General features: G+C 58.7%; 6 protein-coding genes across 6 annotated transcripts; 3 read left to right on the forward strand and 3 right to left on the reverse strand.

The window, feature by feature from the left end:
• Positions 1–2195: 2195 nt before the first annotated feature.
• Positions 2196–4621, reverse strand: SPRG_12751 (hypothetical protein; the record flags this gene model as incomplete). The annotated part of the gene is made up of 8 exons (XM_012351465.1): positions 2196–2396; positions 2447–2955; positions 3003–3184; positions 3231–3336; positions 3385–3489; positions 3543–4208; positions 4260–4511; positions 4555–4621. 8 exons carry the CDS (start codon positions 4619–4621, stop codon positions 2196–2198), a joined length of 2088 nt encoding a protein of 695 aa, XP_012206855.1.
• A 950-nt stretch (positions 4622–5571) lies between these two features.
• SPRG_12752 (hypothetical protein) lies at positions 5572–6541 on the reverse strand (the record flags this gene model as incomplete). Its single annotated transcript, XM_012351466.1, has 5 exons — positions 5572–5783; positions 5833–5918; positions 5965–6367; positions 6418–6439; positions 6494–6541. 5 exons carry the CDS (start codon positions 6539–6541, stop codon positions 5572–5574), a joined length of 771 nt encoding a protein of 256 aa, XP_012206856.1.
• A 236-nt stretch (positions 6542–6777) lies between these two features.
• SPRG_12753 (hypothetical protein) lies at positions 6778–9408 on the reverse strand (the record flags this gene model as incomplete). The annotated part of the gene is made up of 4 exons (XM_012351467.1): positions 6778–8552; positions 8600–8863; positions 8908–9123; positions 9168–9408. 4 exons carry the CDS (start codon positions 9406–9408, stop codon positions 6778–6780), a joined length of 2496 nt encoding a protein of 831 aa, XP_012206857.1.
• A 797-nt stretch (positions 9409–10205) lies between these two features.
• On the forward strand, positions 10206–11597 carry SPRG_12754 (phenylalanyl-tRNA synthetase; the record flags this gene model as incomplete). Its single annotated transcript, XM_012351468.1, has 4 exons — positions 10206–10282; positions 10335–10488; positions 10536–10992; positions 11047–11597. Coding segments are annotated over 4 exons (1183 nt in total), but the record flags the coding sequence as incomplete, so codon positions are not given.
• A 564-nt stretch (positions 11598–12161) lies between these two features.
• On the forward strand, positions 12162–13840 carry SPRG_12755 (hypothetical protein). The gene has a single exon (XM_012351469.1). The coding sequence runs from the start codon at positions 12188–12190 to the stop codon at positions 13787–13789; it is 1602 nt and encodes a 533-aa protein (XP_012206859.1). The 5' UTR covers positions 12162–12187; the 3' UTR covers positions 13790–13840.
• Positions 13841–14763: 923 nt separating this feature from the next.
• On the forward strand, positions 14764–15300 carry SPRG_12756 (hypothetical protein; the record flags this gene model as incomplete). Its single annotated transcript, XM_012351470.1, has 1 exon — positions 14764–15300. The coding sequence occupies one exon, from the start codon at positions 14764–14766 to the stop codon at positions 15298–15300; it is 537 nt and encodes a 178-aa protein (XP_012206860.1).
• Positions 15301–15374: the final 74 nt, after the last annotated feature.

The raw sequence follows: 15374 nt of genomic DNA on the forward strand, positions 1-15374 counted from the left end.
CGGCCCTTGGTGCGCGCAAAGCTGCCGCAACCGGGCTCCGTGCAGAGCGACTTGTGGTCTGTCGAGAGGTGCTTGGCGCAGTAGCCGTGGGCGCGGGCGTTGGCGTTGCAGCCGTCGTGGACGCAGCTCGTTTGGCCGCCATGGCGCACGCAGCGACTGCGCGCGTACGCTTGGTTGGCGCAGCCAGGCACCGCGCACGGCGTTCGGTGCTTGTGGCGCTCGCACTTGGTGGTGCCGGGCAGCGGCGGCAGATCGCACTGGTGAAAGAGGCACATGCTCGTGAAATCGATGATCGACGCTCGGGAAATGGCAAACTGCTGATGGCGCTGCAGGAAATGAAACGAAGCAGATGAATGATCATCGCGCATCGCCGTCACGCACGTGTGACACAGTCCAGATGGCGTCGCCGCATTCAACGATGAGTCACAAAGAGGACGCGTCACGGGCTGCGTCACGGGCGCCATACCGATGTGCGGAGAACGCTGCACCCGCGTGCCTGGCCAATGCTGGAGTATACACTAGGTGATCGTATTGAAAAGTTCACCGCGACCGGTAATATTATAAGAAACGTACGACGTACACTGTACGACATCAGCCTGCATGTCCGTGCGCCCAGTGCATCGGGACGTTGCAATTGCGCAGCAGCCGCCGAACGGGACGGCTACTCGGCACGAAGAGAATGCCGCCACGTAAGACATGCGATAGTTGTTAGTCCGCATACACTGCAAACGACGCCCTGACATTAATCTCACAGCATATGACTTTTAGTTGGAGGGCTACCAAGTTCAGCTACTACGAACTGTGAGTTAGTAGAAACGCGCGTGTTGTTAAATACATGGGGCAACAGCAGGTGCCGTTCTAGTACGACGCATGGTCAATCAAGCCACTCAGCGAAGCTTGTCGCGCGTCACTCGACCAACACTGCGAGCCAGTGAATACGCTTAATTAGTCAGTAATCAGCCACGCCTGAGTACATTCGAACGCTCATCTACGTCTGTTTCCATGACGTAAGCTTAGTGCTTATAGTAAACGCTGGCTGGTGTACTAAGCGTAGAGTAGTATCAATGAAGTTGGTGTGCATGAATTAGAGTACCATAGTAATCAAGCGATACACTGTTGTAACCAGCCCAGGGCAGGGCCGTTTCCTAGGAGATGTGGTGGCTTCCGCGGTGCAACGCAGACAACGCAGCGAGGGGAGAGCCATTTCCAGGAAGCAGGCAGTTGTATTGCGTTACGCGACAAAGGTAGATCGATAGGTATTGAGAAGCGGAACTATGGGAGCCTGCGCCGTGGACAGTAAGATAGGTTGTGCCGAATGAGACCGTCGCCAAGAGGCTCCAACTAAGTCTCCAAGGTACTGGTCACTACCGTCAGGGTGGTTACCGGACATCATCCGTACATGGCACCTAGCCCTATCCTATCTACACCACGCACACAGACTACACAGACTCTGAGCTACTCGCTTCCTCGAGTCATAACTCTCCAGCGATACACGCTTGCATCGGCCTGGCATGGCTTGACCAATCCAGACACAGCAAAATGGAGGAGGATTTCCGTCCAAGGCCACGCGACCCAGAAAACCAACATCTAGAAGAAGTACACACATTACAAGACCCAAGGCGCAGAGCAAGCGAGCTCGAGACACTTGCAAATTGGCAGTGTCAGTCAACAAGCGAGCCCACCACTGGCATGGCGGACTCCAACACGGTTGTCGCCCCAAGTTGTTTGAGGAAGGGTGTCGTCAATCACACCGTGCCATGGCGCTGTCGTCGGCGAGCACGAGCAAGCGGGCGGGTGAGGGCTCTGCTATGGCGATTGATAGCACATGCGACGACACTTTAAGTTCTCACCTGAGCCTAGTAATAGCGAGTTGGATACGAAGAGAAAGTGAGATCATTAGCTATCGACGATGCCGTAATGAACGGCCGGCCTTTCACTTCATATAAATGTCAATTGTGTACAGTTGGTTATCGCTCCATGAATCGACGACAATGGATCTTTTGACCCAGAATGAACTCTTTGGTCCCGTTCAAGAGAAGGATATTTCTCAAGATCGCCATCGACAAGATTTCGGCCGTCCAGGTTGGCGACTATGTGGCTCGGTTGTCCCCGATAGACTACAAGAGAGTGGTTTTTGCACCTTGAGCAAATCGATATGTAGTGTTGTGGTGTATATATTGTTCTACTACATAGTCTCATTGCATCGTAAAGCCCGTGATTTCCATGTTGATGACGAGCGTCAAGTACGTTGCGAGCTCTTCCTTCGAGTCGTACATCGGTACGTCGATGCGGTTGAAGCACGTGTGCGCTTTCGGGTACAACCCCGTGGGGGGCACCCCCCGGGCGACCACCTGGACGCCGAACCGGCGCACACGCCCGTCGTTGCTGAGCAAGCCCTAGTACATGCTTGTTAATACATACTAGTATGCAGGACAAAGCGGTGTACCTTGAAGCCCTCGACAGGAACGCGCGAGGTGCCCGTGACAAACTGCAGGAGGCGCGCGCGCTGCTCCTGCGTAAAGTCCCGCACCACAATCCAAAACCACTCGACGACGCGCTTCTCGAGCTTCGTCGGGTGGTCGAAATCCTGGTATTTGACGTCGGCATGGCGCTCCCAGTCGTCCACGTCAATGTTGGGCACGCCGCAGATGAGGAGCTCGAGCTCTTGGTAGTCAAAGACCGAGAGGAGGTTGCGCGGAATGACGTCGTAGAGGCCCTTGAGCAGCGCCGTGATCTGGTCTTGGACCGAATCAAACATGTAGTGCTTCAAGAGCAAGATGAGGTACTCGTCCTTGTTGGCATCCGTCACGGGAATCGACGCGCCGTTGGGCTTGAGCTCGATCGGCGGCAGAGGCTTTCCGTTGGCGTCGAGCGTCTGCACGGTGAAGTCCAAGCAGAGGTTCTCGACGTTGCTGTTGGTGCGCAGCCAGTTGGCATTCTTGCACAGCTCTTCGTCTACTCCATCATCGATACATCGCTTTACGACGGCAAAAGAGAGATACCGAGAAACTCGAGGTCCGAAAACGAAATCGGGACGCCCAAAATGTGCTTGAGCAGCGGCAGCGCGAAATGCACCGTGAGCAGCTGGCCTTCCAAAAGACACTTGGCGATGAGACGACCGATAAACTCGTAGCACTTGAGGTGGTCGTCCCGAAGCTGCGCCGCGTTCGTGTTGAGCCAGTACCTATACACAAGGAAGTCTCAACACAAATCTAATGTAGAGTTCGTACCCGAGGTTCTCGACGTGCGTGGCCTGGAAGAGCCCATACGACTCGTCAAAGAGCCGTTCGCAGAGCAAGAGCACCCACTCCCGGAGAAGACCGCCCGCGTCCAGACCTACCCCCACGTAGAACGCACCTACCCCTAACCCTACAAGACAAGTACCTGGCTCATCGATGAACTCGATGCGAAGGCGTTGGCGAATGTCCGACGCCGGCACGAGCATGAGCAGATGCAGCGATTCGTCCAAGACAGCGTCGCGCCGAATCTCTACACAAAAATGCAGGTAAATATACAATAGAGTGCGAATGGACGCGGCGTACTAAGGAGGAGGTGGCCTTCTTCCCATGGCACGGCCACCTTGTCGAGCTCTTGAAGAAACCAGCGCACCTTGTGCCGAAAGGGCAGCGACGCGACAAACTCAAAGTCGATCATGGACGACGCGCGCGGGAACTCGTCCGTGTCGATTTGAATCGCCTCCGACATGCGCACCGAGTCGGCGGGCACCCAGAGAACCGCACCGGAGGCATCCATGTCCCGCACATAGCCCGTCGAATCCTGGGTCACGAGGGGGATGCATGGCAGCGACGGCTTGGACGTCACGCGGAGCTCGGTCTCGACGCTGTCGCCGTCCGTCGTCTGAGAGAACGACGTGCGTGCCTGCATGTCGAAGAGGTACCGCTCGGGTGCGTCCGACGACGATTCGGACGACGTGTTGGTGGCCGTGGCCGCGAGGACGCTTACGCGCGGCTTGCAATCTTCAATGCGCACCCAGCGCAGCTGGCCGTCGTCGCCCTTCTCGCGCTTCCAGAGGTTGCGGCGGCGCGCGCCGCGTTGTCGCTGGTTCAAATGCATGTTGTCTTGCATTTCGTTGAGGCGGCGCACGTGAAACGACCGCTGCCGCGCGAGCTGGAGGTTGCTGTTCTCGTCGGGCGACGTCGCGCCGTTAGCCCGTATTCTCGGCGTCGTGACGGCTTGCTGCGAGACGACTAGATACATACATGTCATGACGCATGCTGCTGCTGAACGTGACCGCGTACCTTGAGGCGTGCCGCAGAGAAGACACTCGCGCTTCGCCGGGTGGTTGTCGTGGTAGCAGATGGAGCACTGCCATTCGGACTCGCCGTTCTCGAGGAAGCTGTCGATGAGCGAGTGGCGCTGCATGTTGTTGTTGAGATTGTCGTTCTCAACGTAGCGCTGGAGGCGGCGCTGGTGGTAGCAGTACGCAAAGAGGCTCATGACGCCCACAAACACCATGGCGCCGAGGAAGATGTAGATGTAGATGGCCAGGTCTAGGACAGCGTGAGCGCCATGTAGCCCATGGCGTCGACCTACTTCCGTTGATGGTCGTTGGCGTCGACACCTGGAGCCGGCGGAGCAGCGGCGTCCCATGCAGCTCCATCGCAGTCGGGCGAAAAGCACTTGGCGAAGGACTCGGAAAACGTGACCAACGTTAATCTTCCAAGACCCAGCAGCACACTATTTGGTGTTTCTTGATCTTCGAAATCGTGACTTCTTACACTATATTCATACAGATGCAGTGGAGGGCCCACTACAGGCGTTCGACCGGCGCGAAAGGGTATGGGCGCATTGAATCCAGTCTATAAATGCGTAAACACTCTCCTCCTGTGGCATGGTCTCTCAATGAATCTCCGTAGCGTCGTTGCGGAGTTAGTAACACTATATCCGTGTCATCGCAATAGCGTTTTCGGACCAGATGGTGGCTCGTAAACCGAGGGATCTATTTTTGGCGCAAGTTCAAGCTTTTGGAGGGTGTAGGTTTTCTTTTTATTTTATTTGGCATACAAATACCCAGGTTATATTAAATAAATGGGCACGAGGCTGGTCCCTTCAGGGGGCCGCCCACGCACCCCTTTTGCGGATTCACGATGATGATGATGTGATGGTGTGGGCGCTTGGGCCACCACAATATTTGCTCGTGCATCTTCTGATCTTATTCGTGCCTTTTGTGCGTCTCCTGGCGTTGAGAGAATGTGGCTCCAAGGTGCGTCTTGTCCAATGATGGGTGGCGGCTCGCCACAGCACGCTATACAAAGGTGTGCGTACCAGAACCACCTTTGTGAAGGCACGCAATGGAACTTGAAGTTTGTATAATGTCATATATACATAGCTTGGGCATAGAAATGCGACGCGCCGTCAAAAGATTGTGCAAGTGCTGTTGACGCGAGTACTGTACCCGTCGAGCTGTCGACGCTAGTTATTTAGCCGGGGACTACAATTGTATAAATATAATGTCATTCGACCCCAGTGCCCTTGATGCAACCAAGAATTCACAACCAAGTCTGTCGGTGATGCCACGTGCCTGTATTTCACCCTCTGAAAGCACGTCGACTACAATCGCGGTGTCAGATTAAGCTCCGCAATGCAATGCTCTTGTGCGTCCCAGAGCGAAATCGCCTGCGCCGCCGCGAGCCACGTGTCGCGCGTCGTCCACTGCAGCCACGCACTCGTGCGCGAGTCCAGCGGTGCGCCTTTGGACCGGCGCTGGAAGTAGGCATCGCCATAGCAGAGACCAACCGAGGTCGCGGCCGCCAAAAGAAAGCCTACGCAAGCTCCGTATACCTTCACGGTCGATGCATCACCTCAATGTACCCGACGGAAAGGCAAAGCGGAGGACGTAGCCATCAAGGTCGTCGCGTGTTTGGACGACGCAGCCGGTTAGATCGAGGTCGACGCGACTACGAGCACCTCGGCTGACGCGAGAGACGGTGGGAAACAGCCAACCTGCGGTTGAAAATGTGCAGTGCCGAGTGCTGGAGTCGCAGCTGGATGCAGTGGCGATGCCGCTCGCGGTGACAGAGCTCGCGGGCGACAGCAGCAGGAGGCGGACGCCGGTGGCGCTGCAGTGCGGCCACAAGGAAGCCGATGCCGGCCACTACAAGGCTCGATGCAATCACGTCTTCGGCAAGATGCGTCGTGTCCAGGCACAGAGGCATGGCGTCCGTCGGGTGGGATGTGTTATGGCGAGCGAGAGACAGCGGTACCAGGGACAGCGGTGGGGGCGACGGAGGTACAAATGGAGGCACACAGGAGGCGAGTTGCTGCTCGAGGGCCGAGACCTCCGCCGTTAAGGTTTCGATGCGGGCTGCTTGGTCGCGCGACCGGTTGGCGAGCTGCTCGAAGAGGACTACGCGTCACAACTTATTGAGACAAAGGATGGAAACTGACCAATTGCACCAAGTCGCTCCTGCGCCAGGGCCTAGAACCATCATGTTGCAAGTGCGCCAGTGAGCTGAAAGATCGCGGTCTGTACCTGATGCCGGGCTCCCCATGCTGCCACGTCGCTGGCTCGGGACGTCATGACTTGGAGTCCGTTTCACTTGCTCTTTCAACGATGATCTTGATCTTCCAACCGGATTGCAAGTCGCTCGTCTGTGCACCATCTACAATCTATTAGCTACAGTTTGTCGTCTTGTTGATTTAAGCGCCGGTTGTTGCCGCTTCTGCCCGCGCCGATGTGCCACCCGAAACCGAGTACGACAAGAACGACACGCGGCTTGTTCCATTGCATGTATTACCACCGCGACTTGGTCGCATCTACGCTGCGTCTTTGCCGTCCCACATCTCTGCGAGCGCCTTGGTCGTCGCTGTATGGGAAGGCTTGCGAAGCAGAAGCGGCGTCGTCTCGCGTGGCGCCACCATCGCATCGAGGTGGCTGCTGCTGCTACTGTGCTGGGCCGTGATCGCGCCAAGGTGGAGCTCGCCGCTCCGCGCTTCGTACAGCGAGCGTTTAAAGCTGTACTCTTGGCGCTGCCACTCGAGCGCGAGCCAGCGCGGGACGCTCCCGACCGTCTTCCAAAAGATCCAAATCAACACAAAGAGCAAATGCTCCGTCACCAGCACCATGACGATGCGCGCCGTGAGCGAAAAGCACGCAAACGACGGACCAAACCGGAACGCACCGCCGAGGACCATGGTCTCGGCGCACTCGGGCACGAAAAACTCGGCCGCGCCCGTCGAGACAAAGACGAGCGCGGTGTAGACAACGACGCCGACGCAAGCAAGCACCACCAAGACCACATACCACTCGCCAATCCCGTTGGCTTTGCGGGGAAAAGGCCGCTGGAGCGTCCGGACGAGGCGGACACCGTCGGCGCGCCACTTGAGCGCGTTGATGCCGAGGCACGCGAGCGGCATGAGCGGCCAGAGCATCGAAAACATCACGACGAATCCAAACTGGACGGCGGCGCAGTGGTAGTCTTCGTACGGGTCGTACGTCGGCTGCTCGGCTTGGTACAACACGTCGCGCGCCAAGCGGAGAAGGGCCTCGAGGTACGGGCCGCGCGAGAGGAACCGCGCCCGCGAGTCGTTGGCGAGCGTCGCGTGCTTGCTCTCGTTGTAGTCGAGCGCGCCGAGGACGGCGCGCTTGGAGCTCTCGTCGTCGCGAACGATCGAGAGCGCTTGCTTGTCGGTGCGGGCGCGGACCGCGTGGTGGCGCCGCCGGACGCACCACGGCCATCCGACGGCAATGAGGAGGTTGAGGCCTTGGGTGACGATGATGGGCGTCAGAAAAAGCGTCTCGAGGTCCAAATGCGCGCGGTCAAACGTGATCCAGCCAACGCAGGGGATGCATTGACGTGGGTTGGCGACCGTGTGGTGGCCTGTCCACGGGCTCGGGCACGACAGACACACGTTGGAGGCCTTGTGCAAGTGCGGGCCAAAGCAGCAGTTGACCGGATCCTTGTACAGAATCGAGTTGAGGGCGTTCGTGATCCAGTCGCCGGCGCCGGGAATCACGTACACGAACGCGAGGAGGAAGAACCACGTGTAGTAGTTGAGAAAGTCCATGCAAAAGAGCTTCCGGATCAACGAGCGCTCGTACTGCTCCATCGTCTTCCAGTTTTCCCAGCGCGTGAGGAGACGCGCGGCGCGCGTCACGACCACGTTCCATTGGAAGACGTCGACAAACAAGCCAAAGACGATGCCACCGCCGAGGATCGTCCACCACTGGACGCTAAAGAGCCCGGTGGTCGGGTACCGCACCTTCAAGCCTTCAAAGATGGTGAGCCACGCGGCAATGAAGAGCATCATGATGGCAATCTGAACAAGCATGAAGAGCACGACGGCCGCGTACGTCGGGTAGCGCTTCCAGCCCGGGTACGAGAGATCCGGGAGGCCCGTGATCGGGTTCGTGCACGGGGCGCCGTGAAACGTAGGGTTGGGGTACACCGTGAACGTCGCGTTAAAGTTGTTGCGCCAGTTGAAGTTGAGCTCCTTGGTCTTGCGCAGCCAGCTCTTGAGGAACCAAAAGCTCCAGACGACCGAGACGAGGAAGCCCCAGACGACGAGCACGCGCATGTAGAGCACAATACCTAGAGTCATATGAGACATGAGAATGCGGAGGTGGCGGTGTGAGGACCGAGGAAGGGCCGCGCGATCGTGAGGAGGACGCCGACGAGCGCGATGGGGAAGAGCGATTTGTTGTAATAGTCGAGAAAGCAAAAGTAGAACGCGACTTTCTCGCCAAAGTACGTCTTGACGTGGGCACAGAACGCGTCCGACTGAATCTCCATCTCGAGCTTCGCGCTCGCAATGTACTTGGTGAGAAGCTCGTCGTTGCGCGCCGCGTCGTGCACGGGAAAGACGCGGCGCACGTGCTTGGCGCTTTCGGTAATCTTGGCACCTACGAGCCGCATCGGTAGACGCGTGTAGCGAGAGAGAAAATACCTTCCCGGACCAAGTGGTCCACGACCTGGATGCGATCCGCGGGGTTCATGCCAGCGTCTTCAAGCAGCGTCGCGTCCAGCTCTCGCGCGTTGCCGCAGCGCAGCCACATTTGCAGCTTGAGCTTCTTGGCGTGGCGCACGACAATCTCGTCCGGCGCGCGGACCATCAGGATAAAGTACGTGCCATCGACGGCCTCGATGACGTCGACGTGCAGCCCTACGCCGCTTCGCACTCGTCCTAGGTCACGCGTACGCCCGTACCGTGGTCCACGAGCGGCTCGACGAGGTGGCACTGGACGGCGTCGGCGTCGTCGGGCGTCAACGTGGTCGTGACGACCGCAAAGTCGTAGCTCGCGTGCTGGCGCGCGTGGGCCGCGCCCGTGAGGTACCGGTACACGCCCTTCGGCGGCGGCCGCTTGGGCGAGTAGAAGACGTCGTCGCCAAAGCGCATGCCCGCGATCGCGTCGCCCGCGGCCTCTTGCGGCGACGAGCTGCTGTACATGCAAGATCTGGATTTGGGTGGAATCACGTTCTGCACGCGCGCGCACGCTAATTCCACGCAACTGGCACAGCACGTTCGGAATCGTTGGCGTCGGATTTTGCATATTGCGCAACGCAGGCCCACGGGATGGACGCCCTCACTGCAGTACTCGCTTTCCTCTTCCTCGCGCCGTGCATACAACCCTGGCGGAAGAAGACAACGGCAAGTCCATGTCCATCTCCATAGCAACTGCGACCTCTAGTTGACGAATCTGGTAGATACGGGGTATCTTCCACGGCAAGTCGGATACCGGCCACATCCAAAACGCAGCTGCAAGTGGACGGTCTGGGGTCGCCATTGTATTCGGAACATGAAGGCGCCTCGCTCCTGCCCTAACGCTGGCCGTCGAGAGAGGTATGGCGGTATATAGCTCGGTGGCTGGATCCGGTTGAATGGAAAGAGGATCAATGTTGCCCTTCAGGAGTACCGCCAGCACGTCATTGAGCCGATGAGGATCCATATATAACTTGAATATGGCATGTTCAAGCTGTCGCCCCAGCTCAACGTCTTTTTGCTTTTAGAGAGGAAGCGAGCGACGCTATCGCGCACCTGATGGACCTTCAATGGCGTGTGGTATGACGATAGAAAGGTGGCGCTGGAACGCTATTGACGGAGGCAAGGGCAGTGGCCTGAATGAATTCAATCGGATGTGCTACAATCCATATATGGCTGCTTCGTCGAGCATCGATATGGATTTATTGATGGACCAATCAGCGTGCGGACGCAATCTTTGGCATTCGTTTGCCTGCCACAAGAACCATGCTGCAGCGCTTGTCCTCGTCAGCGCTCCGCCGGGCCGTGGTCCCGCGCGCGACCTTCGCGACCCAGAGCGCCCGTACGATGCGGCCTTCCATGGCGCCATGGGCCTCATCGCTGCTATCATGTAGGCTACCCCGACTTGATCACGGGCGACGCCTACAACAACGTGAGCGAGTCGATCGCGGCCAAGGTCGGCGTCAACCTGCACTGCCAGCCGCACCACCCGCTCAACATCATCAAGACCAAGATCGCGACGTACTTTGACGATCTCCACGCCAAAGGGTAGGCGGCGACACCATGCGACCTTGCGGCTTATACTAGCCATGTAGCCACCCCAAGATGCAGCTCTTCGACTCGCTTTCGCCGGTTGTCTCGGTCGACGACTGCTTTGACCAGATGCTCATTCCAAAGGACCACGTGAGCCGCAAGCCGACGGACACGTACTATCTGAACCCGACGACGCTCCTCCGCACGCACACGTCGTGCCACGAAGTGCCCATGCTGCGCAAAGGCATCAAGAACTTCCTCGTCGCCGGCGACGTCTACCGCCGTGACGAGATTGACGCAAGCCACTACCCGGTCTTCCATCAAATGGAAGGTCTCCGATTCTTCCCCGAGCTCGACCCGACGACGCCGTACGACGACCGCGTTGCGCACGTCCAGGGCCACCTCAAGGCGACGCTGGAAGGCATGGTCGAAGCCATCTTTGGCAAGGTCGAGATGCGCTGGGTCGACGCGTACTTTCCGTTCACGGAGCCGTCGCTCGAGCTTGAGATCTTTTTCGAGGTACACCCTACGGGTATCTGATGGATTGGGTCTAGATCCTTCCTACTCTGCTAGGGCGAGTGGCTCGAAGTACTTGGCTGCGGCGTCCTTCGGCGCGAGATCGCCGAGAACGCGGGCGTCGTCAACGAGGTCGGTTGGGCGTTCGGCCTCGGCCTCGAGCGCCTCGCGATGGTGCTCTTTGACATCCCGGACATTCGCCTCTTCTGGAGCCAGGACCCGCGCTTTCTGAGTCAGTTCCAAGACGGCGTCATCACCAAGTTCAAGCCGTACAGCAAGTTCCCGCCGTGCTACAAGGACGTGAGCTTCTGGCTCGGCCCCGACTTCCACGAGAACAACTTGTACGAGATCGTGCGCGACATTGCCGGCGACATGGTCGAGAAGGTCGAGGTCGTCGACGCCTTCGTGCACCCCAAGACGCAGCGCGAGAGCAAGTGCTTCCGCATCACGTACCGCCACCACGACCGCAACCTCACCAACGAAGAAGTCGACGGTCTCCAGCTCGTCGTGCGCCAAGAGCTCGTCAAGCAGCTCGCGGTCGAGCTCCGCTAATAGGGACGACCCACGTCGTCGCTCTAGAATGCATTTCGTCTTGCTCGACGTTTGCCATCCGTTGGGTGTACGAGGCGTCGGAGCTATTGGGCATGGGCGCTTCGCGCCGTACCAAGCAGGCGGATCACGTCGCATGGTGCACTGTACCGTACCGCAGCGGACCTGCTGGGGACATGCACCATCCGATTGAACCTACATTCTGCAAGATCGCAGGAGCCGCCGGTAGGCATGGTCGTCCCGCGCGTGGCGTCGCTGACGTGGCAAGCGCACCACAAGGGTTGGCCTGGCTCGGCTTGGTCGTGTCCACATGCATTCCGGCCGCATGACATGCGTCGCCTCCCATGCTTGCCATGCTTGGCTTCGCGTGGGCGTGGGCATGGGCGTGGGCGTGGGCATGGCGGCGCAGGTCGCGTCGGCTGGCGCTGGCTGGCCTCTCCGCCGGCGATCCCACGTTCGCAGGCCGCTTCCGTCGGTCCAGGTGGCGCGCTCTCCGGCTCCTTCGTGGCCCGTTGCATACAATTTCAACGGTTTATGTTCCATACAAACCTCGTATTTAAAATTAGAAATATAAAAATGCGATGCGAGTCGCAAGCGGTTTTGGCGAGATCAGTTCTGAATTTCTGTGCTGCCAACAAGAACGACCACGATGCAACGAGGAGGCAGCGCGTACGGGCTCGATAAGGAGCTCGCGACCAAGGCGATGGCCAAGTACGATACGAACGCCGAGGCCGAAGCGCGCGACTGGATCGAAGCCATCACGGGCAAGGCCATCGGGCCCGACTTTGGCCTCGGCTTGAAGGACGGCGTGATCCTCTGCGAGCTTGCCAACGCCGTCGATCCCGCGAGCCGCATCAAGATCTCGACGTCGACGATGCCCTTCAAGCAGATGGAGAACGTCACGGCCTTCATCCGCGCCTGCCGCGGGATGGGCGTCATGGAGTTTGACTTGTTTGAGACCGTGGATCTTTTCGAGCAGAAGGACCTCGGCGTCGTCGTGCGCTGTCTGCACGCGCTGGGCCGCACGCTGCAAAAGAAGGGCACGTACAACGGACCGCTTCTCGGCGTGAAGGAGTCGACGCGCAACGAGCGCACGTTCACCGAGGCGCAGCTCGCCGAGGCGCGCCACGCGACCTCGCTCCTCAACATGGGCAGCCAAGCGATCATGGAGCGCCCGAACATTGACGTCACGACAGGCGTGACCTTTGGCGCCGACTCGACGTCCGACCTTCCGCCCGTCTCGTCGGGCTACTCGTCGCCGCCGTCGTCGTCGACCATCGCCACGATCCCGACGATTCTGACCAAGAACGCCCAAGGCGCCTTCTCGTCCCCCGACAAGCCGCTGCAGCGCACGCCGTCCGCAAACAATGGCTCGCCGACAAAGGCATCGTCCTCCGTGGCGGCCCGGTGGATGTCGGCAGCGCAATCCAACAACGCGACGCCGACCCCGTCGGTCACACCGCCCAAGCAAGCCGCGCCGGCGCCCGTCCAGCGCACTCCGTCCGCGCAGTCGGTGACACCGCCCAAGCAAGCAGCGCCGGCGCCCGTCCAGCGCACTCCGTCCGCGCAGTCGGTGACGCCGCCCAAGCAAGCCGCGCCGGTCCAAGTCTGGGGCGGTGGCCACGGCCTAGACGCAGAGCTTGCGTCCAAGGCGGTCGCCAAGTACGACCATGCGCTGGAAGCCGACGTAAAGCAGTGGATTGAGGCAGTGACGCACCGAACGCTCACCGAGTTTGGCCCAAGCCTCCAGAACGGACAAGTGCTCTGCGTGCTCATCAACACGCTGTACGCAATCTCGATGGCCGACGAGACGCCGATCCAGATTGACACGTCGTCCGTCGCGTTCAAGCAGATGCAAAACATCGAGCACTTTCTGGACGCGTGCCGCGCGATCGGCGTGGCGGCCGTCGACGTCTTTGAGACAGTCGACCTCTTTGAGCTCAAGGACTTGGGCGCGGTCGTGCGCTGCCTCTTGGCCTTGAACCGCGCCGTCGTCAAGAAATTTCCAGCGTACCCTGGCCCGGTGCTCACGGCCGCAGTCGCTCCATCGACACCGGTCAAGCAGGTTGAAACTCCGGTCGCTGCCACGCCGGTGTCGTCCTGGACAGCTCCTGTCGCGTCCTCGTGGAATACGCCGATCGCAAAGACGCCAGAGACACCGGCTGTCGAGACCAAGCCAGCGCCGGGCGTGAACCCGATGCTTCGCCACTCGTCCTCGAAGGGTCTCCCGACGCGGACCAACTGGCAGTAGTGTGTGTGATTGTCTGGAATTATTTCTAATACTGTTGTGATGGAGCCGAGAGCCAGAGTGTTTCTAGTGCTTCGCTAGACCGAGTTCGTACCAAATCGTCTGTCAGCTGCCAGAACACGGCGAATCGATCTTCAAGGTGGTCGCCAAGTCGGCAGAGACTAAAAGTGGTGGGTGCTCGAGAGATGGCTCGCTCGGGGAGAAATCAAGTTGTAATAGGTAACGACAATAACGAGGTGCTCCGAGCGAATACCCTTCGTACTTGACCATGCCACCACGATCCGCCATGCACAAAGTCTCTAGCTCGTTCTGCGCTGACGCACAGCGCGCAACTCGTGTGGCCCTCACGTTATTGCGGTTGTTCGTTTTGGATGGTTGATGCGGGATCGAGCACACTCGGTGGCGCTACTAAGTTTGCTGTCGCACACAGGCAGACCAAGCAATCGAGGAGGTGATGAGTCATCGGTGGTCTTGGACACGCCAATGGCTCGATAGGGCCATGTAATAGAGGCGATGCAGGCAGCAGGTGGGTAACTTGCGTCCACGCTGCTCGCAAGGGGCTCGTACCCTACCCCTATCTGGCAGGTAACGAGCCCATAGGACCTCACGAACGAAAACGAGCTTTCATGTAGAGGAGCCAGAAGCAAACACAAGAGACGTGGCATATTGTAGCGCACTTGACGCATCAACAGACAAGCCGTTCCTTGTCGGACAGAAAACAAATATATATTGGGCCTTGTCTGATATTCGAGTCCATACAAAATGGAGCTGCACCGGTAACATCCGGAGGCATATATTGCTGTAGCTTTGTCATTTTGCGTCATCGAATAGTGTGCACAGTGGATCCTATCGATCTGTTTGCCAAAGCTTGGTCGTTTTGTGGGTGCAGAGCCTACGTGGGCAGTGGATTTATTTTACGGGACGAACCTCGACACTGCCCTGTTTGAGCATTTTCCAATTCATCGAGTGCAACAACCATGCATGGCATCCTCAGTCTTCTCGTGCTCTCGGCCGTCGCCGTCTCGGCCGAGCACCCGGTCACAGGGGGGCCCAACCACTCGAGCAACCACCACGTGATCCCGTCGGGCAGCGGCGACGGCTTTCCCGACGTTGAAATCCCCCACTCTGGCCTCGAGTCGGACCACGACGAGCTCCGCCAACGCCTCTTTGGGTTTGACCAGCGCCCGTTCAACGGCTCCGAAGACCGCCCGCACGTTTCCTTCAATGGTTCCGAAGACCGTCCGCACGGTCCCTTCAACGGCTCAGATGACCACCCTCATTTCGTCTTCAACGGCTCCGACGATCGTCCGCACATTTTCTTCAATGGCTCGGATGGTCGTCCGCAGTGGCGCCCGTACGGCTCGAAAGTCGTTCCGCACGACGATCGTCGCGTCAACGGTTCGACGGACGGCCGCCCCACCGATGGTTTCAACGCGTCCGACGCTCCGCAGCACGGTAGCTTCAATGCCAAATCTCTGCGCGGCTCCCGCTCGTCGAGTGGAAACGACGAGTAAGCATGCACAGTCCACCATAAGCACCTGCGTTCGCACACCATGCTGCGGACAACTCGTTCTACTTCATGATCACA

The sequence above is a fragment of the Saprolegnia parasitica genome (assembly GCF_000151545.1).
Source record: "Saprolegnia parasitica CBS 223.65 unplaced genomic scaffold supercont2.80, whole genome shotgun sequence".
In the NCBI taxonomy this organism is placed as follows: Eukaryota; Oomycota; class Saprolegniomycetes; order Saprolegniales; family Saprolegniaceae; genus Saprolegnia; species Saprolegnia parasitica.